The 27,339-nt window shown below is 38.4% G+C and overlaps 1 protein-coding gene and 1 pseudogene across 6 annotated transcripts in view; one reads left to right on the top strand and one right to left on the bottom strand.

Annotated features, from left to right (window-relative positions):
- Positions 1 to 27,339, bottom strand: part of ERC2 (ELKS/RAB6-interacting/CAST family member 2) — a 1,118,394-nt gene that overhangs the window by 483,420 nt on the left and 607,635 nt on the right. For all 6 annotated transcript variants that reach the window (XR_008629737.1, XR_008629734.1, XR_008629735.1 and 3 more), the window contains one exon: positions 15,357 to 15,492. Coding sequence is in view for 1 of the 6 variants with exons in the window: in XM_055134481.1 (XP_054990456.1) it covers positions 15,357 to 15,492 (136 nt within the window). In the remaining 5 variants the exon portion in view is untranslated. The remainder of the gene's footprint in view (positions 1 to 15,356; positions 15,493 to 27,339) is intronic.
- Positions 5,055 to 13,122, top strand: LOC101544278 (ADP-ribosylation factor-like protein 1; annotated as a pseudogene).

Here is a 27,339-nt window from a genome sequence, read left to right on the forward strand (position 1 = left end):
ACTCTGTGCTTCACTTCCAACCCACATAATTGATCCTGACAGCATAAGAGGAACCTGCAGTGCTGGATTCCTACTACTTTGCAGGAAGAGCAAAGCTGCGTCCAAGGAGAATTAACAGTCAATGCCTTAATATTTTTCAATCTTATATTTTAAGGCTGGAATAATCCTCACATGTTTGTCTAGAACATTCTTCATTAAATGATATTTGGGACAAAGGATACTATGATTTTTGAAACGGAAGATAATACAGATCTCAAAGTCAAGAGTGACAGAGTATATTTTTCGTAAATACTTTTCAAGTTTGCTTCAATTTTTAATGAAGTGCAGTTTTTTTTTTTTGAAGTGCAGTTTTAAAAAATATAATATCGTGGCCAATCATTCTAACAGATTTTTTTTTAAAAAACAAGAGGCAGGCACAAAGTAATTGCAATATAATCAAGTGAATTCTGATTAGCAAAGATAATATTATGTTTAATAAAGTACCATTTTAGAGTTTGTTCAAGCTCAAATTGTAGTTAGTGAGCTGGCTGTTTATTTCAGCCACCAGTGTTGTGAATTGCCAAGACCAGTGTTTACCCAGATATTCATTCTTTTCAGTGTTAATAGATGTTTGGGGTTGGGAGAAGGAGGAAGACATAAGTGATCTGGAGAAATTCTGAACTGAAGAACATTAAGCTGTTGTCTTGAACTCAGGACTTTTCAGAGCTTTAATTGAAGACTATTTAATAGTCTTCAATATGCAACATTATTTTCCAAGTGAAGGACATCATACGCATTGCTTTCCAAGAGGCATTTGACAAATGGACTCCTTTCTCCTCATATTATCTCACAGAACTTCACTCTGATAAACATGTTTTGGGAAATGCAAACCTTGATAATATCAACCCGGTTTTTGTCAAATTAGTCTCCTTTCCATTTTCCCACAGCTCACTATGACCCACAGAGTTGAGGGGAAATAACCCTTATTCACATTGTGGCTTATTAAGATAATAGTTTACTTCATAATTACATTTAAAGGATATATAATTCCTGCCCTTGAGAAATATAACTGTAACCCAGGTGGCTCAGTTCTGAGGAATCCTTGCATTGTGTAACTTGTGTTCAGACTGTCACTGTTTCAATCTTTATTTTATACCAAATAAAGTACAGTAGGTGAATAATATAATGACCACGGCGGGGTGTGTGTGTGTGTGCGTGTGGTTGTTATGTTTTAGTGCACACTACCAAGTTTTCTCAAACCGGCAGGCTTTTGTGTTTCAGAAGCACAGAACGAGGGGCTGAGCGATAGTACAGTGGGTAGTTTGCCTTGCTCGCAACTGACCTGGTTTTGATTCTGGGCATCCCGTATTGTCCCCCAATACTAATAGGAGTAATTCCTGAGTGCAGAGCCAGGAATAACTCCTGAGCACCGCTGTGTCCTCCAACACCTCCCACTTCAAAGAAAATTAAAAAGAAGCACAGAAAGAGAACAAATCACTTTTTTTGTTGTTTGTTTACTTTAAAGCCACACCCAAGGGTGCTCAGGGTTTGGAAGGGCTTAGGGAACCATATGTGGTGCTGGATCAAACCTGATCAGCCACATGGAAGGCAAGAACTTTCTCAGCTATACTATCTTTCTGGTCCCAACAAATCATATTGAAAACTAGATAACATATCACTGAGCTGGTACTGAGAAAGATCACTTCCCTCCTTTCCTGGTTTCTCCAAGGAGGCCATTATTCATTGACTTGAATGCTTTATGCAGGCAGCAGCATTCCCAGCTGACCTCACAGGTGGCATTTCTCAACCATCACAGGTCTATGTCCTGTGGTTGATCCCAAGACCTCAGGATTTCGCAGTTGAAAGACAGAGAGAACCTCAAACTCTCCTCTCCCTTAGTACTTCTTCCCTCATGCATTCAAAGTTTTGCAGTCTCCTGTAGAGCTGTGATTAAGAACTTCTGGAAACTTCTGCTCTGGCTGGTTCATCTGTGCCAAAGCTCAAGTCGGAGACAGAATCTCATTGTTAACTCTCCCCATCTTCCATCTCACCTCAGACAGCCAGTCAGCAGGCAGCACACATTCTGGCTCATTAATAGAAACTGCTGCAACTCAGATGCCTGGGAAGATCCCTTTAGTCACAAGAACAGAGGATGAGATTTGAGGGTGAAAAATCCTGTCTTACTGAATTGCAGTAGGGAGTTTGCCTGCTGGAACTACAACTTCACCTTTCCTCTCCCTCAACCCTAGAAATTTAGATGATTCTCTGGGATTAGGAAAAGACAAAACAGATAAATCTGAGGTTTATAATTAGTAGTGTGTGGTAATTTCTCTTGGAGAGATGCAACTTGGTCTCTTTATCTTAGCCCTGGCAAGGCCAAAGCTTAAGCTTGAGAAGCTTTTGGTGCTGGTAAGGATCCCAGAACCCTGACTTGGACATTATGAGCCAGTGAAGACTGTGTAGATGAGTCTGTCTCAACCTCTATCCTTTTTCACTCTTCACTACATAGTAAACTACACATCTCCAAGGCCATTTTCTATACATGTGAGATATATAAATATATTTACATTTATATATATAGATATATATTCATTGGTGTTCCTCAATTGAGGAATTGCATGTGCTCACCATTCTCCATGATTATGTGAGTTTTTTTTTAAACTACTAGAATATGCATAGGCTGTTATGTCAATCCCTGCTGGGTGTAAAACCAGATCCTCTACTACCTTCTTTGAAGTTGGTCTCTAGTCAACCACTGGTGGGCGTCCTTCCAAATTTAAATTGTTTTCATTGCCAATAAAACATTTTTTATTTTCTTTTGTTTTCTTTCCTTTGGGGGGGTGCTCAGGGCTTATTCCTAGTCTGTGCTCAGATATCATACCTGGCATTACTTTAGGGACCATAGGTAGTTTTGGGGAATGGAACCTGGGTTGAACACGTGCAAAGAAAGTGCTTCACCCATTACACCATTTCTCCATCCCCAAGTCCTGCTTTCATATTATTCAGTTGTTCCTGTGCTTATTTGAGAACAACAGTAGCACAGTCTCTGGCATACAAAAGTTCTCAAAAAACACCAGTGGTGCTGCTGCTTCTACAGAGCTTCATATGCTCGTAAAAAGCTTTTAAGTCTATCCAGTTAGTTAAGAGAAGTTTATCCACCACCCCATAAAATCCATGGGACGCCTCCAAATTCCTACTACCTAACTCTTGTGCTTTTGCCTGACCGTTATTTTAGTCATTGCTGAAGTTACTAGCATTGCTATAACCACTGCCCGGAGAAAGGGGTGCCCACTCACAACTGAGAGATGAGAAAGAATGCCAGCTCCTTCTCTGGTTTCACATTACCAAGTCTCAATCCTCTAACTGGTAAAATGTTTTCAAAGATAGTAGCAATGAGAAATTTGTAGCGACAACTTAACAAGTCAATGTGTATACAGAGCAATTTGGACAACTAGGATTAGCTTTTAACAACTGATTGTATTGAAAAGGATTAGAAATTGGGTTGACAAAGTCCTGAGATAAGTCTTTTGTGTTTCCGATGAGTGTTAAAGGTGCAGTGCAACATCTATAACATGTTTTTCCTGTAAATACAGGAGGATTGCCCAGATCTCTCATCAGGATTAAGAAACTCATACCCCTGTCACTGGCTGCCAGAGATAAGCCTTCTCTGAGAAGATCATGTCCTCCCCAGAGGTTACTTATTTCCACTGTTTTGCTAATAAGGGATAACAAGGATCCAGCCATTTAGTCCAATTGGAATGAACTTCCTACAAATGGTTACTCCAATTCTAGAAGAACTGATGAGAACTGCCGAGGCCTTTGTTATACCACATTTTGGTTATACCACTCTATATCCAATTCTGCTTCTCTCTCTTCCTGAGAACATCCCCAATAAATCTCATGTTAATCCCAGATTCTCAGTTTCCCAGGGCTCTCAACCAATGACATGATCCTTGGCCTAATTCATTGCCCAATAAAGAAACAAACAAAACAGCAGTTATTCGTATTTTTGAATTTTCCAAGCAGTCCATATTTGTTTTCTATAACAAGAGACTTCCTGAGTCTTTAAGTTTTTATGGGTGATGTCCCTTTATGGATAAGGAAAAGTTAGCAAAGATAAAAATAACTTAAACTAACTTTCTTTATTGTCTAAATATTACTAACCCCCACAGTTTGTTCCCATAACTATTTTATCTCAATTTTAATCTACAGTTTCTTTAGCTACTCTATTTTCAAGGACATAGGAGAGAGAATATTAAAAAACATCCTTTTTATAAAATGTGCATAAATATTAGATTACTCTGGTCATTCTTAGCAACAAAACAGAGGAACCATAGGCTTAACCTTTGGGCACAAGAGTCAGTTATTCAAAACTTACTGAACGCAGATGTATCTAATACAATAAATAATCTAGCCGCACAAAAGGTATTGAACAAGGCCATAAAAAGACTGGGGTCTAGCCCTCCCTCTGAAATCTTGGAAAGGTCATTTGCTTTTGCTAGGATCTACTTCCTTTATCAGTAAAACAGGGACTTGCGTTAAAGTCTAAGGATCTTTCTAGTAAGAAAAACTTATGACTGCTTAAACTTACAGGATTTTTCCAGGCAACATAAATAAGATGTAGAAAGAAAGTGTAGTAACAGAGAAGAAATTAAAAATGTCGTAAATTCAAATTACCAACTTCCCAAATGCATATTACAGGAAAGACTATTAAGTGAATAAGAACAGATTTTATAGTTGTGTTTTTCTTTTGCAAAATTTCCGTCTAAATCATCGCCCTGTCATTGATGGTTATTTCCTTAATATACAGTGTCTGAATATACAGTTTAGCAATGCTTTGGACAAATCATATACCAGTATTAATTAATAAAAAAATGGCCACACCCATGTCTGTGCTGGGTAGCAATATGCTGAAATAACTGTATCTTTTAGAAAAGAATCATTGATGTCAGGTGCAGACAAGGTGATATTCAGACGCCTCTTTGACTTTCCTTTAGAAGGTCCATCTGCCATGGCCGCCTTGGTTTAAGAAAGGGTTGGTTTAATCAGACTGGCTCTTTTGATGCACATAGGACATGGGTGCCCCCTATGGACTTCCAGATTTAATGTGTGTTTTAGTAAGTTTTACCTCTACAAACATACTGTTGAATCTTCTTTTTCTTTTTTCTTTTTAGTCCCCTGACCTTCAAAATATGGCTCCTGGTAATGCTGTCACTGATTCCACACTAAAAATTATACCTCCCATGCGACAGTGTCAAGGAGAACAAAGATTAAGATCACTCACTGCCCCAAATATGCAAGTTAATGGCCTTGTTCATCAGGATTTTTTATTGTTTTCATTTTGGACCACACTCAGTACTCAGTGGTGCTCAGGGGTTACTCCTATATCTGCACACAAGAATCACTCCTGGTGGTGCACGAGTGACCATACAGTATGTTGGGAAACAAACCCAGGTCAGCCATGTGCAAGGAAAGTGCCCTATCCGCGGCACTATCACTCCAGCCCCTATCAGAAAATTATAAAAACGTGAGTTCTGGTTCATAAACTTTTGCTGGGGTAAGTTCTTGTTTCACTCTTCAAAGCTAAACTCTGGTTTGAAGTACTGTAAGCGTAGGACCTCTCAAAGTGTTTCCTTCAAAAAGTTCCTGTATAAGAGAGTATACCACTGAAGAACTTGACTCAGTTTCCTCCTCCTCTATAGAATGGAAATACATACCTAAGATTTGTTTGGGTGTGACTCAAAAAAAAAAAAGGCAAACGAATGGAAAAAAACCCAAAAGCTGTAAACAAACTCTTCTTGCAAAGTCCACAAGGTCAGTGGGTGATTTGGCCTGAAAGTAGGGAAGGAACTTAGAGAGGCACAGAGGCACAGAGCTCTGGCTGTGATGCATTGGTGCTGCGGTTGTTGACCAAAGATTATTCCCCGTGATTATACTGAACTTATGAAAGTGAGGTATGCACTTTATAGCCCAACCTCATCTTAAAATAAGCCCTGAGGTCAGAATTAAAGGTAAACAGAGGAAAGGGAGACCCTCCAAAGCAAACCCTCCTCTCCCATCCACCTGCCCTTTAATATCTAGAACCAACTTCTAACTCTCAATGGATATCATAGAAGGAGGCTTTCAGCTTTTCCCTTAGCAAGTTGGCATTAATTAACCCCCTCAGCATCCAGGGACCATGGAGGTGATGTGTTACAAAATTGTATCATCCCTTTCGACTCCCGCCTAAGTAACTTCCCTCAAAATGAATAAGAGATTACCCTATCTTTCTAGCAGAATTCCATTTTCAGTCCTCATTCTTTCAAACTTTGCCATCCCAGAACATTCAGGACTCTGCTCTCAGAATAACAATGATTTCATTTGACAAATATGTTGCATTTCATTCTTCAGGATCTTCAGACCTTGACAAACAAACACTCACTTCACTGAGGACTGCTGAAGAGGCACTAATGGAGTGAAACCCGAAAGCCCTTCAGAAAAGAATAATGAACCCCACTTCGTCCCCAGGGGGTAATTTAGTAGGTAGATTAAGCAACACTTGATTAGGGGGAAAACCTCTCTTTTCTACAGAAATATATTGTGTTTGTATAGAGGGGCTGTATTAAGTGGAGGATTAGGTCACAAATCCTCAGGAAAAAGCAGAAGACGTTTCTCAGAAGAAATATGCTAGTTACTGCACATTTGGAAAAACAAGTAATACTTTATTGCAAGGAAAGAAGAAAAACTCCACATACAACAGTTTTATTTACATGATTTCACTTGGCTTCTCGGAACGTTTCTAACACATGGTTAGTTCCCAAATACATTGCACAGGATGCCTTGTCACCCCTGACAGACTATGAGTTACTACAAAGAGTAACGACTTCAACTCAAGGCTACTAGAAATCTATTGTCAAATAAGATTTTCTGAGACTGCCAATGGGGACCTGCTACAACAAAAGTTGTTTTTTTGGCTCATGGGGGATTATAGTGTGAAAGAAAAACAAATGTCAAAATAAGTCTTCATGGAAAGAAAGCACTTTTGTGTGAACTCTCAGTGCTACTCCTCAGCATTCTATGACTTCCTCAGACTTGTGAATAATTGAGTATTTCTTGTCATCTGAAACCATGAACAGAAAGGTTGGATGCAGCTCACTCTCTGCATCTCAGCAATGTGACAGAATTTATCTGTAACCTACTAGAACATACAATTTTCCATCTATCACGGTAAAAAATCATAAGTCAAAAACAAAGTTCACAAACAAAAATAAAACACCTCACAATAATAAAACCATTGTATTAAATGCTAATAAAACTCAGGACAAATGTAGATTTTTTTCTTTAAAACTGTGTTAGGATATACTTTTTTTTTCATCTTTTCACATGTTGAACAAGATGGCTGAAGTGTACCCTCTCTAAATCACTCTTCACTATGTCTACTGGACAGCCATGAAAAACTAGGAACTAAATAAATGTGTTTTGACAGTGATGGATTTCTTAACTCTGCTGGTCAGGTTTCTTCTAATGGCAGTACTTAGAAGTGTACCGTAACATATGAACATAGATCATAGTTAGAGTAACAATGTTAAGCTTAGGGAACTGAAAGAGAAATGAACTTAACACAGAGACTTGGGAAGAGAGACATACAGATATGAAGCTTAAAAATAGCTGCTTAAAGCCTATGTCCTTCTGTGAAGGAATAACAGCAAATCCTGGGAACTTCATAATGAACTATATGTTTTGCTGAAAGCTATGCATTTTTGAGGTTTATGTTGTTTGTTACACTTCCTCATTAGCTGATTCCAACTCTAATTGGAGGAGCAAATTAAAGGAAGTCCCCTTGGAAAAGAGATATGAATGTACAGAGTTGAACAAATTGAAAAATAAAATTATCTTTCTGGTGTTTTGGATTTTGTTTTTAAATTTTTTAGAACTCTATAAAAAAGACAAGAATAAATGGAAACATTCACTTGCTTTTTAAATTGATCACACTTGGGTTTAACCACTGGCAGAGAAGAAACTTTACAGTTCCCTGGGAACCTATAATTTGGAAACGGAAGCACACAAGAACAGACTTTAGTTTTCAGGCAATAAATTGAAGAGAATTCTGCAGACATACAACAGAAAAGAAGCATAAAATATTGGCTCGTGCAATTCTTAGAATGTTAGTTCATTAACTCGATAAGCTGCATAAGGAAAAATGCAGCCAAAATCTACAAAGATACCCACTGGGATTTCAAATTGGCATATTTACTCAGCAAGAAATAGCTAGAGGTTGAGGGTTGTAGGGGGAGGAATGCATCCCTTCCTGGTAAAGACGATTTAGCGTGAATCTCCTGAAAGACACCTTGTGGAAAAATCTCCGTTGGGCCTTAGCGGGACACACAGAAGCCCAAAGCCCCAAGGCCAGACATAAATATCATGCTCCGTAATCTGTGTCTTGGGGAATAGTTCTACAGAATTATACAAGAGAAACGCCATCTTTCATATCTACCTTTCATATACAGTTCAACATAAACTTTGCAAAATGATTTAATTTTTCCTTTTTATTGCCCCAAATGTTTTCTAATAGAAATTTTTATTTACAGGTGTATGTCATATATCTGTATTATTTATCAATATAAAATAGTTACAAAGTACTTGTTCAATGAGTCTCCCAGTGGTCAGAATTCTCTGGTTAAAAATACATATCAGTCTCGGGGCTGGAGTGATAGCACAGCGGGTAGGGCGTTTGCCTTGCACGCGGCCGACCCGGGTTCGATTCCCAGCATCCCATATGGTCCCCTGAGCACCGCCAGGGGTAATTCCTGAGTGCAGAGCCAGGAGTGACCCTTGTGCATCGCCAGGTGTGACCCAAAAAGCAAAAAAAAAAAAAATATACATATCAGTCTCCCCTGAGAGAGGTACTAGTAACTGAACCCTACATAGGCCAGCATCTGTGCTAGACTCTGATAAATCTAATCATAATGAACCCACTCAGGGAGAAAGCAATTTGATCCTCACAGACAAAATAAACAAATTAAAAGGGTCAAAGAAATTACCTACTTTACTCAGTCCTATGCAAGTAACAATACGGTATTTAATAGAAGGTGCATGATTTAACACCACAGAATTTAACTCCATAGCACTTGTCTTTCCTGTCCTGCTCTCTGCCAATTCTCATAAAAATTGAGAAATTAAACCTAGAGGACTCTCTATCCATATTGATTTCTCCTACTAAAGAGGAGGTATTTAGAAATGTGGGGCGTGTGTGAGTGTGTGTGTCTCTGTGTGTGTATGCATGTGTGTGTGTTGACAAACACAAGACAAATAAACCAAACTGCAACCTCTTTTGATAAGTCAAATTGAGCTACCTTGAGTGCACTCTTAGTCTTTACTGAAGCCTGCAAACCCTGTGGAACAGTGTCTGGGGCGGGACAATAGATGCTATTTTTAATCAATGATTAGTAATTAACCTGAACACATGCTTCATTGAACTCAGAGTGGTGATTTTTTAAATTAAAATAACCTTCTAAAATCCATGGATTTTATATTATCTTCACATTTTATGGCGGCAAGGTCCCCTGATCATAGGAACACCTTTATAGCAACAGTCAGCCAAAGCGAGTGAACCCTCCAATGAGATGTAGGCTCCTGAGTCTGCCAGAATCCGCACTACTCTCAATTACATCTATACTCTGATGCCAGCACAGCTTCAATCATTCATTATGTTTGTGCTATTATTTTAATTATATAAAGGAAACAGTCTGCAAAACTTGTCTCTTTTGACAGATTGAATGGCTCATCTCAATTCTCACTGTCCTTGCAGCTGTCACTTTATGGTGTTCTCCTCCTGGGCAGAGTGTACTTCCACATATTAACACAATATATGCTATGCTTTAACTAAGTGAGAAAATTGTAGTGTCAATTCAAGATGTGGCCTTACGAGGTCTTGCTTATATGTGTTTACTCTCTTATACCTCTACTATTGTTTTAGAAGGCTTTCCCATAGGTTACTAACACCCCTTCAACCTGAGTTCAGGAATAAAGAAGTAGAGAAAAGACCTAACTCAATTGTCCAGGGAGAATCACACACCCATGCCCAAAAGGAGTAGAGCCAGTCAGTCAACCTGATATCTGTGAGAACAGTTATGGATGCTTCAAAGTCAATATTTTGGGAATGATATGCTATAGAGCAGTGCCACTCTACAAAAATAAATAAAAGACTGAAAGAACCATATATATATTTTTTCTTACATGAAACCCTGGTTGATGTTTACATTAACAGTCTAGATCCTCAAAACAATTAAATTTTGTAATTCTTGCCATAATACTGTAAATTTAATAACTATAGAAGGTTGAAGTTTTGAAATATTACTAAACAACTACAAGTCTAGGTTAGATTGAAATGGCCTGGTTTTTGTCTGTTGCTGATCGCTCCTGGTTTGACAATAAGTATGAGCACTTTATCTGCAATCAGACTTGGGTTAAATTTCCTTACCAGCTGGCAGAATCACTTCAGTCGTTTTATAAATCACGATTCAACAGCCATGACTCTACTATTTCTCTGTACATAATTTTGGGTTGGTTGAAATCATGAAGTCAAGGTAAATAAGTCTTAAGAAATATTACTTGAGATAAATCAGAGTTAGTAAGTGCCCGATTCACAACCATCAACCAAATAACCAATTATACCAGATCCCACTTGACTGACACCAAGAGGGTTTACCAGGCTATTTTATACATAGAAAGCGCTTAAACCAACAGCAATACTAAAATAATCAAGTACCCCTATAAAAGAAAGTTCTTTCTTCAGAAGGCAATAATTGCTACATCTGAGTACATCTGCTTAACAATCTAGGAAAGTGGGAGTTTCATTCACCATTAACCTTAACCAGAGGCATTTTCATCAAAATTAATCGTGATTACTTTTTATTGCATTTCAACTGCTATCCTTTATTTGGGGTGGTCAGGAATGCAACTAAGTAATTCCAGACCATGCTATCTTTTATGAATAGGTCTATGAGGTAGTTATCAAGGCTTCTTATAAAAATATTGCCATACAAAAGTTCATGGACCAAAACATGACATTAATTTCCATAACTGCATATGTACTTACAAAGGAAAAAAGATACTATATATAGAAAAGTCAGCAATGTAGATGCCCGATGTACATCAGAGGAGTCTACATATTCTAGTGTATAACAGACACCTCTAAAAACATTTTGTTTATCGGTTCTTTATTATTATAATAACAGAACAATTATTTACTAACAATTTGAGCCAAACTCATGCTGAATACAACTTTAAATTATTTTTATATATTGACTCTTTAATCCTTACAATAACTCTGGAGTAGACACAGTTATTATTACCATTTATAGGAGAGGAAACTGAGGCTTAGGTAAGGAACCTGCCAAGAATATTCAGTTAATAATTTTTAAAAAATAGAAAATTGGCAGGCATTTTAGTTTCATAGTCAATTAAAAAATGATAATGACACTCATTTCACCATCACCATAATTAGCTAGTCGGTCAAGTTTTGTGACTATATTATATTACATTACTTCTATATCTATCCTGATAGTCTTTTATGTAGAGGACCTGCCCTACTGCTCTATTCCTCCCATGTCAAACTCATTCAGCTCTAGCCCCACCCCCTCCAAGTATTCCTTTTGCCACTACACAAATCTTTCTTTTTTAATACTCCAAAGATTTAGTTACTAAGGACAGTCAGATCTAGGTTTAGTCTTGGCTTTGCTGCTTGATAGCTAAGTAATTTGGAGTCAATTATTAACTTCTTGAACATCTTCTCATATGTCAAGTGGGATAATGGTTAATCTGCCCCTATAGTAGCTGTAATGAATCTGTTATTTTCACTCCGTTACAAAAGATAGTAACAGAACTCCTCTCTTGTGTGGAATCTCCTGTCCTCATATCCAAACAATGGAATTCAAGTGAGGACAAATACTTCCTCCTACATTCCAAATGATTCCATGATCCTATCCTGGACTGGCTAATTAATGTATTCTGTCAGTCATTGATGTTTTGCTAAAATTATCACTGTATCACTGTAATCCCATTGTTCATCAATACACTCTAGCGGGCACCAGTAACATCTCCATTTGTCCTAGCCCTGAGATTCTAGCAGCCTCTCCTTACTTGTTTTTCACAACAATTGGAGGTTCTTTTCAGGGTCAGGGGAATGAGACCTGTTATTGTTACTGTATATGGCATATCAAATACGCCATGGGGAGTCTGACATGGAAGTTGCTGGTGGAGCGACTGGGCGTCCCAGGGAATCACGCCCAATCCCCATCCCATGGCGAGCAGAGGCAACGAAACCAGGGCGCACACACGGGGCTGGCATGACCATTGATGAGGACTGCCGTCATGGGGGGCTTTTTTCTCCAGTATTTTTTCTAGTCTGTTTGAAACCCAGGAAATGGGATCTTAATTTTGGGATTAGATGAAGCAGACAAAACTACAGTTTTGTACAGATTGCAGGTTGGAGAAATCATTACTATAATTCCGACTATTGAATTTAATGCTGAGATGGATGGTCACTGTCACTGTCACTGTCATCCCTTGCTCATCAATTTGCTAGAGCGGCCACCAGTAACATCTCCCTTGTGAGACTTGTTACTGTTTTTGGCATATCGAATACACCATGGTTACCTTGCCAGGCTCTGCCAGGCGGGCAGGATACTCTCAGTAGCTTGTTGGGTTCACTGACAGGGATGGAGGAATCGAACCCGGAACAGCTGCATGCAAGGCAAATGCCCTACCCACTGTGCTATGGCTCCAGCCTGTAACATATAAAAATCTTACGTTCCAAGTATGAGATTTAGGAGGACAGACAAGTATCAGGCCTTACTGGAGATGTTATTATTCTAACACAGATGCTGTCATATGCATAGTAGACAGTTGTGACTGAGACCGAGTTGGCATTTCCAAATCAGAGATGGTTGCCATGTTGGAGGAGGAAGAGCTAAGGAAAGCTATCTTAGTGGTGTTTGCAAATAAGCAGGACATGGAACAGGCCATGACTCCCTTAGGGATGGCAAATTCATTGGGTTACCTGCTTCGAATGACCGAAAATGGCAAATATTCAAAACTTCTGCAACCAAAGGCACTGGTCTCAGTGAGGCCATGGAATGGTTAGTGGAAACATTGAAGAGTTGACAGTAAATTCAATCATGTCGCTGCAATGAAGACTGCATTAGCACGATCCCTGCGGCAACAGTTACGTGTACTTCACACTACTAACTGGACAGGCTGTATGACTGTCGGCCTCCATCGAACTGACTGCCTCGCTTGTAATACATGTAAAAGAATAAGTAGTGTGTGTGTGTGTGTGTGTGTGTTGGGGGGGGGAAGCAACTTACCTTGACTGAACAAACTGAATGTCTGTTCTGTGTAACATAAAATATTCCTTCCTTGCTTTCTTGTGTTAAGGCATATATTATATTTGTATGAAATTCTTACTCAAATTCAATCCTTACTTTGCTAAAATTACTAAAAATAATTTTTCTTTGGGGCTAATGGGATAGTACATCAGGTACTATATAGCTGACCCAGGTCTGATTTTCAACATTCTATAGAGACCCCAAATACCACCAATGGTAATTCCTGAGTGCAGAGACAGAAGTAACTCCTGAGCATTACTGGGTGTGCCCCCATACAAAACAAAATAAAAGAAATCATTTTTCTCTTCCCCACCCCCAAGGTCATTGTATTCATAGACTGTAAGCTTCCTGTTGGCAGTCATTATTGGCATTAGTGTGAACAACTTTCCCTAGATTCCACAAAGAACAAACAAAGCATACCTATGAGAAGGACAATGGCCAATTCTGATGTCATTGTTTGAACATCTGAATATAGTCAGGTCTGAAATACCCCTCTAACTTTTTCAGTTGATTGAGCCAAAAGATTCACATTTTGCTTAGTTCATATTTAGCAGTGCTCCTGTAACTAGCAACTAAGAATACTACCTAACCCAACTGACATACCACGTTACCCAGCATATGTAAAACTTCAATAAATGGTACTCACTATTGTTTTTCTCTATGTTAGTTTTCTTAAAGGCAGGAAAATTCCAAGTTAGTTCTATCTTCTATCACTTATGAGAACATCACTTCCTGAGTTTTTTTGAGACTAGCTTACCATGTACAAAATCATCAACACAGTTGTGAGTAATATATATGGGAATACAGGTGGCAAGGCAATAAAATGTTCTGGAAATCTTAATTATTGTTGTCTCCAGTCCATAGCTTCAATATAGCATTGAATATCACTGCTGGAGAAACTAAGGCCTAAAACCCTGGAACATAAAGAACACTAAAAAAGCTGTAAATCGAATTCAAATAAGCCCCTGGTTCATGAGAAGGTTATCCAAGAACTGAACAAAGGACTTGATACAATTATAGCATAAGGGTTTAAATGGCACCATTATGGTTTTTCCAGGACACAGAGAAAAAAGAAATTAATATTGACTCAGCCCCATGTGCCATCTTCTCTATAAGGTATTGCCCTATTAATTCCAACTGTGGAATTATTATTTATTTCTCTTTTTAAAAATTAATTTTAAAATGAGCTATGGTACATACTGAAATTATCTAACATTTCCTATCTTAAAGGAGGAAGCCTAATATATAACTGGAGAAAGACACTAATTAATAAGCAAAATTCAACATGAATTCCAGCCAAGTTGAACTTCAACTGCTCTGTTTTAAGGCACACTGGAATAAATAAAGGAACTTCAAAGCAAATACCCTGTTTTAGCTTGAATGTTTTATTGAGCACGTGGGGAGTGCTCGTTTGCCAAAAATAGGAATAGTTAATGAGGAAAAATTGTGTTTTCAGTCAGTCAGTCGGTTTCCAAGATAGGCCCATCCATTCAGAGATAACTGTATTCTACAGAAAAGACAGAATAATGATCTGTCTCAGAGTCTTGGAGTTTTGAACAAAACAAAACCAGTTTTGTAAACTGTCTGAGATCAGCCTAATGCATCATTTTCCAAATGCCTTTTGTGATAATACACATACATTTCCCTCCTGTTAACACCAAAACAACTTAAATATAATGCTAAGAGGAAGACATTTCTGTGTCTTAAGCTTCTTGCCAACTATATAAATGCAGTCCTTACCTTTTAAGGTGAGGTTCAGGAATCAAGAGACTCTCTTCAACATTATAGTCTCTACCAAAATGTTTTTGCTTTTGTTATTTTTCAAGCACCATACTGAAAATAATGCTCTGTACCTGGACAGACCTAACTAGTTCCCTGAGAATACATTATTAGTGCTGTACTCAAAGCAAAGACATGTTCCCCATTTCTATGCATATTTTCTCACAGCAACAGGTAAATTTCAAATAGGCAATGTCCAATCTTTAGGGATTTAAGGAAGTATGGACTCACCTGCAAGTGCTGTGAGTTGTCAGCCATGCTATCTTCTCGCCTGCGAACTTCTTCCAATAACTGTGCATTCTTCTTCTTTTCTAACTGTTGGTTGTGCTTGAGGTTGGCCACCTTCTTATTCTGATCTTTCATATGCCTGAGAAAAGTCAGCATATCTTGGTTAAATTCAACCACTGGAAGAGCATTGGTCACAAGTAATACTGAGTAGATAATATCCTGATTCTTAGATAGATTCAGAAAAAAAAATGGAACCTCAGAATAGTCTACTCATTCAACCATGAATATGTAGAGACCATCCACTCATTGGCCAAGTACAAGGCAAGCACTGGGGCTGCAGTAGTGAAAGGAGCCAGGTATAGCCTTCCCACTCTTCATAGAAATTGGTGCCCAACAGGGAAGAGACAGGTACGGTGAAACAGCGTATGTTTCCAAAAGTTGAAAGGAACAAATAACAGGCTGTTTTAGGTGAACAAGTAGAGTGCACTTGTGGTCACACAATAATGTGGAAAGAAGACTTTCATCGCTGTGCCACACAGAATGTCTCCCTAAAGAAATAAGATGGTGGCTGAGAATCGAAGGAGCCAGCCACGAAATGCAGTGGAAGAACTTCCCAAGTAGAGAGAACCTGAGATATACTTTTCAAGGCAGAAAAGTACCCAGATATCTCTGGAAACTCTGGCTCTATCTCTGGCTGCAATGAGTCTAGCTCTTAGAAGTTTGGGGGTATCAAGACTGATATAGGCACCTCAGTAGGCATAAAGGGACTCGGGGCACAAAATCTGCAATGGGTCCATTCATTTTCTTCTAAGCAGTTGCAGTTCTAATTAGTATTATTCTTTTGGATCATGTTCCTATTCTGAGATCATAATCCATTACTTAGATTTAAAAATAACAATTACAAGGCACCAATCAAATACACTGTCATCACTTAGCTCAAACAGAATAATACTTTGGCTAATCATCATGTTGAATGCAGTTCTGTTGTTTGTAATAAACGTTCTTAATGAACCTTCAGGATGTCAAAGTATAAAATCCTGACGTGATCAAGTTAGTAAAAGGCTAAAGATAAAGGACAGGTTAAAAGGGAAAGAGCCAGAGGGAGGGAATTTACAAACTTAATGGGAAGAATTTCACCAGCAGCATTTAACAAAACATTCCACAGATTTAGGCAACCATATCCACAGCAGCTGTTATAAATCTAATCCAACATGTGAGGAAGCAGAAGGGCAGCACAGAGAGTTTGGAATAGTGATTCTAAAAGAGAGAGCCACAGAGCAGAATGATTGGGGATCTGTTCCAATCCATTCTCCCATCTCCCCAGTATTGAAAAATCAAAAACTCTTTCTGAATCTTGACTCCAGAAATAAGTGTATGGTAAATCACTGCTCTTCTGGAAATACAGAGATGAAAATGAGATGGTAAACAGCAATTTGAAACAACTAATATTCACATGGATCACACTTTCAGTGAGAAATTATTTCTAGTTCTCATATAATTGTATACTCCCTAAATTCTTTCACTTCATGTTTACTAAGATTATGTGTACTATTAGAAATTCTGTCAGTAAAATATTCTGAACATTTTAGTTCCTTGAAACTATTTACAGATTCTCTCAGCATCACTTATCCTAAGGGAAATCTAAACCAAGACTAAAATGAGATACCGTCTCACACTAATGAGAATGGCACATATCAAAAATAGTGGGAAAAATCTGATTTGGCAGGGATGTGGTAAAAAATGAACTCTCATCCACTGCTGGTGGGAATATTGTCTGGTCAAATTCCCCTGGATAACAGTACATAGAATCCCACTGTTGGGATCCCAGGAGAGAAAAACATTCATTCAAAAGGACATCTGCACACCTGCACACCACTGTTTATTGCAGCACTTAGCATAATAGCTAAGATATAGAATAAACCTGGGTGTTCAGTAACAGATGAGTGGGTTATGAAATGTAGCATATAAATATACACATACATACATATAATGAAATACTATACAGCTGAAAGGAAAGATGAAATCATGCAATTTGCTGCAATCTGATTGGAACTCAAAGATATTATGTTGAGTGAAGTAATCTGGAAGAAGGACAAACACAAGATAATCTCACTCACTAGTGGTGTATTTATACACTAGTGGTGTATAAATGGATGAGGAAATGCAAATGGTGTCACCCCTGACCATAAGGCACAGGGAGGAGAAGTACAGAGGAGGAAAGAAACCAAGGAGGGAGAGGAAGATGAAGGGAAAGGAAAGTAATAGGAGTCAGGGGCCTTGGTTTTCCCAGTGATAAGGGAGACTGAAAGAGCCATGTATCCAAAGCACTGTCTCAACAATACTGGAAACATGAATTCTAAACTACAACCACTGAATTTTTAAACATTCCTGTCAAGGTGGGAGGTGGGGGAGATGAGCCAGGAGAGAGCATGGGGACACTGATAGAGAGAAGCTGACATTGCTGTAGGATCAATGTCAAATATCTTATGCCTTAAAACCCATTTATCAACAACCTTGTCAATCATGTTTTTTTTTTACATATTCTGTTGCCTTTGCAATTTTTTTCCCATACTATCTGTAGTAGGAGGCTTACCATGGCAGGGAGGATGGAGGGGATTAGACAGGAGGATGTTGAACACTAGGACGATGGTGAAGAGAAGTGGGCACTCTCATGGAGGGTGTGATGATACAATGTTTAATGCATGGAACCTAACCATTAACAGTATTGTTAATGTTAATAAAATTTAAATTGAGAGATATTTAAATAGCCAACTAAACAGTGATCTAAATATTCCTGGCTATAATTATTAAGAGAATAAAAGGTGAGATAGAAGAATTTTTGTCATTCTTGGACTCCAGGCAGCCCACTGAACTAATTCCGGCATGGGACCAGAGACCCCACGGTGCGCTGAAACAGTGGGAACCGGGCATCCCCCAATTCTTTTAACCTGTCTCTCTCTCTCAACTCCTCCCTCCTGAGCACAGCGCAGGATCCGCGGTTTTCCTGAGCGCAAAATGGAGCCGGCGATCCAGCTGAAACAGGACGCTTTCGCGCGCTTGCGGGAGACCCCAGGGGGCGGGGGCGGCGACCCCCGCCCACCGCATATAGATATTTAAACCCACCTCCCCCACGTGTGCTTCCCTTTGGATCCGGCTGCGGAGCGAGCATGATGGAAGAGCCCAAGGGAGCGCCCTTGGACTCCAGGCAGCCCACTGAACTAATTCCGGCACGGGACCAGAGACCCCACGGTGCGCTGAAACAGTGGGAACCGGGCATCCCCCAATTCTTTTAACCTGTCTCTCTCTCTCAACTCCTCCCTCCTGAACACAGCGCAGGACTTCTCCATCTTATGAGCACCATAAAAGGGTAAAAGTTTGTAGTGATGTTATTTCTGGTCATTCTTTAAGTAGATATTTTGAGGGTGAGCCTTGGGGCCACACACAGTGATATTCTAAGCTAACTTCTATTTCTTTACTCAGGGATCACTCTTTGTGACATTCGAGGGACTAAATGTGAATCCATAGATTCAAGCAGGGGTTGATGCAAGCAAGGCAAGTACCTAACCCCATGCACTATCCCTTTAGCCCCAGGAATGGATCATTTTGTCTTATATTTCCCTACTTTTACCAGCTACAGTAACATATACATACAGCACTTCCTATTAAGTCTAAATGCTATGCCATTTTTGGTTTTAAATAAACCAAATTTAAATATACCATAATTTATGGTTCACTATTCTAAAGATTGTTGTTTTGAGAGGGAGAGAGCTCAGCTGGGGTAGTGTGCATACTTTGCATGTGGGATACCTGGATATGACAAATGACACCATATTGTCCTCCAAGCACCAACCAAGCCTATATCCTGAATAGACCCTGAGCACCACTGGGGTTGCAATACTGGCTAATCCACAGCACCACAGGGTCTGACCAGCACCTCATCCTTGGGTCTTTACATTAAACTGCTGGTCTGCTTGGTCAAGAATTGCAGAGTAGCCCTGGAGGAGCCTGACCACTGCCTGAGAGTCCTCTCAATCAAGGAAAATAAAAGATTATTTGGATGCTAACAAAATAATACAGAGTTTAGAGCATAGCATACTTAGCAAATGGCTGACCCCCATTCAATGCCTGGATTACATGGTTCCGTAAACACAACATGATGCAGTTCTGGGAGTCCCTAAGCACTGCCCTCCAATCCTGACTAATACACAGCACCAACGGGCCTGAGCAGCGCATCATTCTAGGGTCTTTACATTAAGCTGCTGGTCTAGTTGGCAAAAAACTTCAGGGTAGTACCTGAACACTACATGAGAAGCCCCACCATCCAGGAAAATTATTTTAGGAAATGACTTTTAGTTATTCTACTCTACAGATATTAAACATAACCTCTAACTTCCTAATACAAGAATACAGTACCATTAGCAGCTCATACTAACCTGGGGAAAGCCCATTTTTCATAAGATTTTTACAAAGTACAATCTGTGTTCAGTAGTGGAATGTAATGGGGAGTTCAGTATTCAGAGAGAGTGAGAGAGAGAGAGAGATTAAAAGAACACTTTACCTAGAAATAATTTTTATTTCTATACAGAATATGTTTAATTAGGTCTAATGGTCTGATGCTTCTCAACCAGTACTGTGATAAATAAAACAGATTAGAATTTCAAACATTATTAGCAGAGTTAAAGAATTTCCATAAAATTCTTGAGCTAAACTATCATAGTCAGAGACACTTTTCAATCTAAACAGAAAAAGAAAGAATGAAAAATCTATGCATTCTTTAAAGTTTCCTTGAAAAATAAATTTCCTTGAAAAAAATAATTACAGGCTAGGGCTAGAGAGAGTACAAAGGTTAAGGCACCTGCCTAGCATGTGGCTACAGACACAACATGGTTGCAGTGCCAGCACTGCCTACAGTCACATGAGGACTGCCAGCCCTGGGCCTTAGGCCTCAAAAACAATCCCCACCACCCAAAAAAAAAAAAAGAAAAAACATAAATGGCAAATAAAAATGGGATACTGGAATTCAGACACATTGATGGAGAAATGAGGCCTAGATCTAGCTTTTTCTGTGTGATTATTTTTAATATTGTCTTACTTAGGACACTGGAAATAAGAATATCTGGGTTTTGAATGATATTGCTTAGAATCTGGGATAGTGACTTGGATGCAAAGAAATATGATGGAAATGGTCATCTTGACTTCTGCCATCTCAACAGGCCCACCTCTATACCTCAGATACTCTGCTATCTCCTCCAACCTGCCAGGTGTGATCAGCCACCTGGCTGACATAAGCAGCAGCATAACAGTTCTCCTAAATACCTCTCATACAGCTCATCCTTATATTACCTGTCACTGCATGAAGATGGGCAGGAAGTAAAAGAGCAACACCCAGCCTAATTCACCCTCTGCATAGCAGAGTCACAGAAAACACAGTTGGGAATATGCATAAAATCTCACCAAGTTCAATGTATAAAATAACACTGAAGACACTACCAGTATTAACTATCTCCATAAACTCTTAGGGAATGACTTTGATGACACCAGGTTGAAGATGATTAATGAGCGCAAAGAAATTATGGCCCAGGGACTGGAGCAATAGCATAGTGGGTAGGGCATTTGTCTGCACACAGCCAATCCGGGTTTGATTCCCAGCATCCCATATGGTCCCCCTGAGCATCACCAGGAGTAATTCCTTAGTGCAGAGCCAGGAGTAACCCCTGTGCAATGCCGGGTGTGACCCAAAAAGAAAAAAAAATCATATGGGATGCTGGAATTCGAACCCAGGTCGACCACATGCAAGGCAAATGCCCTACCCGCTGTGCTATCGCTCCAGCCCCTTAAAATGCAGGTCTTAAAATGTAGATTTCATTACAATATTTTAGTCACTAATACAGGTACCTAAACTTTACCTACAATATAATATTTCTAACACAAAATCAACACTCCCTTTTCATTTTTTAAATTTTTTTGTAAATGTTTTATTTGTATTAAGGTACCATGATTTTAAAAGTTGTTCTTAGAAGCATTTCAGGTATAAAATGATGAAACATCACTCACACCATTAGCGTGACCTGCCCTCATCACATATCCATAGGTTCCCTCCCAAACTCTAGCCTTCCTTTTTGGAAGGCTTAACTTAAACATTTTTAAGTTTAGTCAATGTAGTTTGGGTCTCCTTCTTGAAGAATTGTATCTGTAGTTTAAATTAGGCAATAGGCAAAATAAAATTTTTAGTAAAATATTTTTGCTCAGATATTATTGCCTTTATTTTTAAGGTATTGTAAACTACAGGTCTAGGCAGATAGGTGACCATAATTGGAGTGCTTGGATCTGGCAAAAATTCTTACCTTTGCCACTTGATAGCTAGTAAATCTTTTGCTTTGTTTTGATTTTTTGTTTGTTTGTTGTTTGTTTTGTTTTGGGGCTACATCCAGTGATACTCAGCAGTTACTCCTGACTCTGCACTTAGAATTTACTCCTGGCAGTCCTTGGGGGACATTAGGGGATTCCATGGACCAAACCTGGGTTAGCTGTGTGTAAGAACTCAAACCACCTGGCTGTATTATCACTCTGGCTGCTATCAGCTGATAGTACCTATTATCTGGACCAATTCGGTTATTTAACTAGCTAATAAATCATCACCAAGTTCCTTAATCTCTCAAAATCTATTTTCTCTGTAAAGTTGAACACTCCCCTTTTAAATACACTATTTGTGTAATATAAAATAATTATTTTATATGGAATATAAAATAAAAATATAAAATACACTAAATACAAATACACTACTATGCCTTTATAGACTTATTGATATTTTTACTTAAAATTTTCTTAATTTTCCTCTGTTCAATCTTACTGAATTGTATATTTGTAGGATTTATGTGATTCATATAAATTTTAATGTATTAGCATCGACCTATTCATATTATTAATTTTTAAATTATATGTCTGTAAGAAAGAAATAGTTTCTGATAAAATATGTATTAACTTATTGTTAATCTGCAATTTTGTGCAATTTCAGGAATTTAGCCTCAATCATTTATATGTGTGTGGGAGTTGCCACTCCACAATACATTTTTAAAAATTTCTCTCAGATATGGCATGTAGGATATAAAGAAAGATAACAAAGGAACAATAAATGGCCAAATCCATCGGAACTGGAGATTCTGTAATTAAATCTGAGCTTACATGGGGTGAGGGTGTGACCGGGAGAGCCCTCTGGAACACTGTTGAAGGGAAGCAGACACTCTGGTGATGGGTGTGGTGTTGGAATAATGTATGCATAAAAATGTGATTAACAGCATTGTAAATTTATAAATTCTGGTACCCAAATAATAATGCTAACTACTAAAATCAAACAAAAAAACCCCCTCAGAAATCTTATTTTTATTTTTTAAATAAACAATCATCTTGTCTCTATACATTAGAATATCAACAATTACATATAAAATATATATATCTGATTTTTTATATATCTGATTTTTTTCAGATATAGAAAAATCAGATGGGCCAGTTATGTAATGCGATTCAGAGACGACCGTTGGACTAGAGCTGTTACAGACTGGATTCCACGGGATGTCAGAAGACTTTGTGGCCGCCCTCCAACTAGATGGTCGGATTTCTTCATCAAATCTCTGAATGAATGATTTGAGGCTCTTTCTGTTCCTGGAGCGAGCAGGTATCACTGGGCTACACTTGCTCACGACAGGGACAAATGGAGATGTTGCTGGTGCCCACTCGAGCAAATCGAAGATCAACGGGACTACAAATGATATATATATATATTCTCCTCCCAGAATGCTACAGTTTTCAAATGTCTTTCTAGCAGTAGTGCTCTTCTCATGAAAGCTTAATAGAAAGCCTAAAAGGAAAAGAATCTCCCTGGAAGACATAGGAAAAAGGAAAAGAGTGGTGTGGGAACAAGTGAAGAGTATTACTTCCTCCAATCCCTCCCTCAGGTGTTCCTCAGGGATCCCTTGGGCTCCATTATGCAGAAGCTGAAATGTAATCTAAGAGGTACAAAGAGAGAAAGGCAACTAAAGAAACTGGAGAACTTAAAACATGAGGTCCCTTGGAAAGAAAAAAATACAGCCACAGAAGTTCACTAAACACTTGGGACAAAAAATGACCAGCATGATTATTCATAATAGTAATTTCAGCGTTTATAAGATAAAAATCTTTATATTATCTACATATGTATGCAAAAAAGTGCTCCATTATGGCATTGTGGAAAGGCATCAATTTTTCTCTCTTTTTTTTATTGAATCACCATAAGAAAGAGCTACAAAGTTCTCATGTTTGAGTTTCAGTCATACAATGATTCCATCCCTCTACCCATCCCTCTACCATTGCACATCTTCCACCATCAATGTCCCCAGTATACCACCCCTCCTTCCCAACCCTCCCCCTGCCTCTGTGGTAGACAATTTCCCCCATACTCTATCCCTACTTTTGGACATAATAGTTTGCAACATAGATACTGAGAGGCTATCACGTTTGGTCCTTTATCTACTTTCAGCACACATCTCCCATCTTGAATGATTCCTCCAAACATCATTGACTAAGTGGTCCCATCTCTATTCCAGCTTCTCCCCCAGCTCATAAGGCAGGCTTTCAACTATGGAGCAATCTTCCTGGCCCTTGTGTCCACTGACCTTGGGTGTCAGTCTCACATTATGTTTTTTTATATTTCACAAGTAAGTGCAATCATTCTATGTCTGTCCCTCTCCTTCTGACTCATTTCACCTAGCATGGTACTCTCCATGAAAATCCACTTAAAAGCAAATTTCATGACTTCATCTTTCCTAACATCTGTATAGAATTCCATTGTGTAGATGTACCAAAGCTTCAACAAGTCATTTGTTCTTGGGCACTCGGGTTGTTTCCGGATTCTGGCTATTGTGAACAGTGCTGCAATGAACATACAGGTGCAGATGTCATTTCTACCGTGTTTTTTTTTGCACCCTCAGGATATATTCACAGAAGTATTATTGCAGGGTCATAAAACATCAAGTTTTTTAATCTTATCGCAGTGAAAGTATCTAATCTTGCATCTTTCCCTACTGGCTGAAGTAGACATAGAATAAACCATGCTCATCTTAGCATCAGTTAATTGATCCCAAGTTTGTGACAATAGAACCCTGGAGAATAGACTGCAGAGCTTTCAGAAAGAAGAACCAGATCTTATAATGACTTTCCTAACTCAACCACTAGGCAATTTACAATCCAAGTCTCTAGCAGAGACTGACTTAGACCATGTTTTGGGGGGGCGGGGAAAGTTTCTTGGGAATGAGTTTTTCTCAAAGGAAACATCACTTAAAACATATACAAGATGAAAAGCAGTAATGGAAACAGAGGGAAGGATATCGACATTAAAATGAGAGTCCAGTAGTATAGTCCGTTTTTAACATTCAATATTGACATATTTTAAGAACAATTCATTTAAATTTTTTTAATGCAGCTATAATGAACACATTTGGATTGAATTTTAAACTTTCAACTTGTATCAAGGTCAATAGTTGCTATTATACTAAGAATGAATGTCAGATGACAGAATCCAATTTTCACTGAAATAGTTGATCGAACTTAAATAGAATATAATATCTAATGTTCTAGTCAGACCACAGCAGGCTGCCTGCCCTTTGGAACCTAGAATGGTCTAAGATGGGATGGCATATATTTGTCTATAAAGCAAAAGACTCAATAGTATTACTGTTTTTAAATCTTACAGGAAACAATGTTAATATTTGCCAATCTTCTCTCTAAAGTTCCTTAAAAAGGGATAACATCCATTTTTGCAAAGGATGCCAACTCTTTCTTATGTGCTCTAGACTTTAAACAAGTAGACTGACAAAAGAAGTTTTGTAAGTCAAGCAGTGCCCACCAGAGTATCCATATCTTGTATAGAAGCAAATCCATTTATAGAAACGTACGTTACAAATATCCATGAACATGTGTACAAATACATGTATAGAAAATCATCTCACTTTAGCATTATGGGACTATAAAAATTTAAAATGCTTCTCACAATTAGTAAATCAGAGATATAGATACAGAATAATTTCTTCAATATGTGGAATATCACTATATCACTGGTATCCACTGATCACCGATTTGCTGGAGCGGGCGCCAGTAATGTCTCCATTCATCCTAGCCCTGAGATTTTAGCAGCCTCTAGTTACTCGTTCTTCCCAGCGGTGCTACATTGGAGGCTCTTTCAGGGTAAGGGGGATGAGTAGATAAGACTGTGATACACATATTCAATGGAATAAATACTCCTCTACTAAAAAAGGATAAAGTTGTGCCTTTGGCAAGATCATAGATGTAACTTGATTTATTTGCTAAGCAAAATAAATTAGCAGATAAAAGATAAATTACTAGATGGTTTTACTCATAAGTGAAATATAAATCATCAAAGAAAACAAAATAGCAAAACAATAAAAGTATAGTAAACAATATGAATATAGGTTCTGTGAAAAATATGGTGGTTGTCAAGGGGAAGGGAGAAGAACAAAGGACATGCAGGGTTTAATGGTGCTGAACTAGTCTGGTGCCTGGAACTACTCTACTACCTCTCTGACTCCTCTTGTTTTTGTTTGGGGGCCACATCCAGCTTTCCTCAAGGTTTACTCCTGGTTCTGTGCTCAGGAATCACTTCTGCTTGTGCCCAAGGGACCATCTACCATATGGGGCTATCACCTTGGTTTCCAACATGCAAGGCAAGTTTCTGGCCTGCTATAATGTCTTTAGAACTCTAATAAAATCTTGCGAACATATCTCAATTTATCAATTTGATCTTGAAAATAGATAAATATATTTCATAACTATAAAATAAAATTTAATTTAAAGATCCACTCTCTAAAACTTGAGAGGAAAATAAACATATGTGATGGAGTTTGTGGCATGATGATAAATAAAAGTATGTTTTAAGTGATTCAAAACATAGTACTTTGATTCTATATCATTAATAAAAGGTCACTGTCATTGTCACTGTCATCCCATTGCTCATTGTTTTGCTCGAGCGGGCAACACTAATGTCTCCATTGTGAGACTTGTTGTTACTGTTTTTGGCATATCGAATACACCACGGGTAGCTTGTCAGGTTCTGCCGTGCGGGCGAGATACTCTCGGGAGCTTGCCGGGCTCTCTGAGAGGGGCGTAGGAATCGAATCCGGGTTGGCCGAGTGCAAGGCAAACACCTTACCTGCTGTGCTATATAAAATTGGAAAATTATATAATCTTAAACTGCACTCATCAATCGCTTTTTAGTAGTCATATTGAAACTATGGTGTATAGTTTGTGGAATAAAGCAAAAACAAATACCCTTTGAAAAAAGAAAGAAAAGCATGGTACCACAATAAAAATGGGGAAAATAAACAATGAAAACCACTTAATTGTCCATCAGAAGGAAAGTGGCTGTCCAAAACTATAGTCATGCTATGGAACCCTAAACTAGCTAGGAAAACTGAAGTACAGATATATAGAACAACCTTCAAAACTGCTGTTAATAGAAAAACAAAGTAGCAAAACAATGAATAATCTTTTCATATTTATATCAAAATGTAAAAGTTGATTTGGATGTATTTATCCACACACCCAGAGAAATAGAAACTTTAAGAAACTCCTCTTCAGCCTGCAAATAAGGGTTCTCTCCTGCCAAGAGAAGGAACGGGATGGGGAGAAGGGAAGCATCATGTGTTACTGTAAGCCTTTGTGTATGTGTGTGTGTGTGTGTGTGTGTGTGTTTGTGCTCACAAGCAAGTGTTTAGTGAGGATACCTACAAAGAATTGTAAAAATATAATATGCCCAGATCAATGATTTTGGATGGGTATTCAAAATGTAAAGCGCCTTCATCACCCACTCTAATATCCCTCCTTCTGTTGATAAATAATCGTATTCCAATTTTAATCTACATGTATTCTTTTCCTTTGCTCCTTAACTTCATTTACCTGTAGTACTACAGATCTGTTTTTTGGCATATGCCAAAAACAG

This window comes from Sorex araneus, chromosome 4 (genome assembly GCF_027595985.1).
Source record: "Sorex araneus isolate mSorAra2 chromosome 4, mSorAra2.pri, whole genome shotgun sequence".
Classification (NCBI taxonomy): Eukaryota; Metazoa; Chordata; class Mammalia; order Eulipotyphla; family Soricidae; genus Sorex; species Sorex araneus.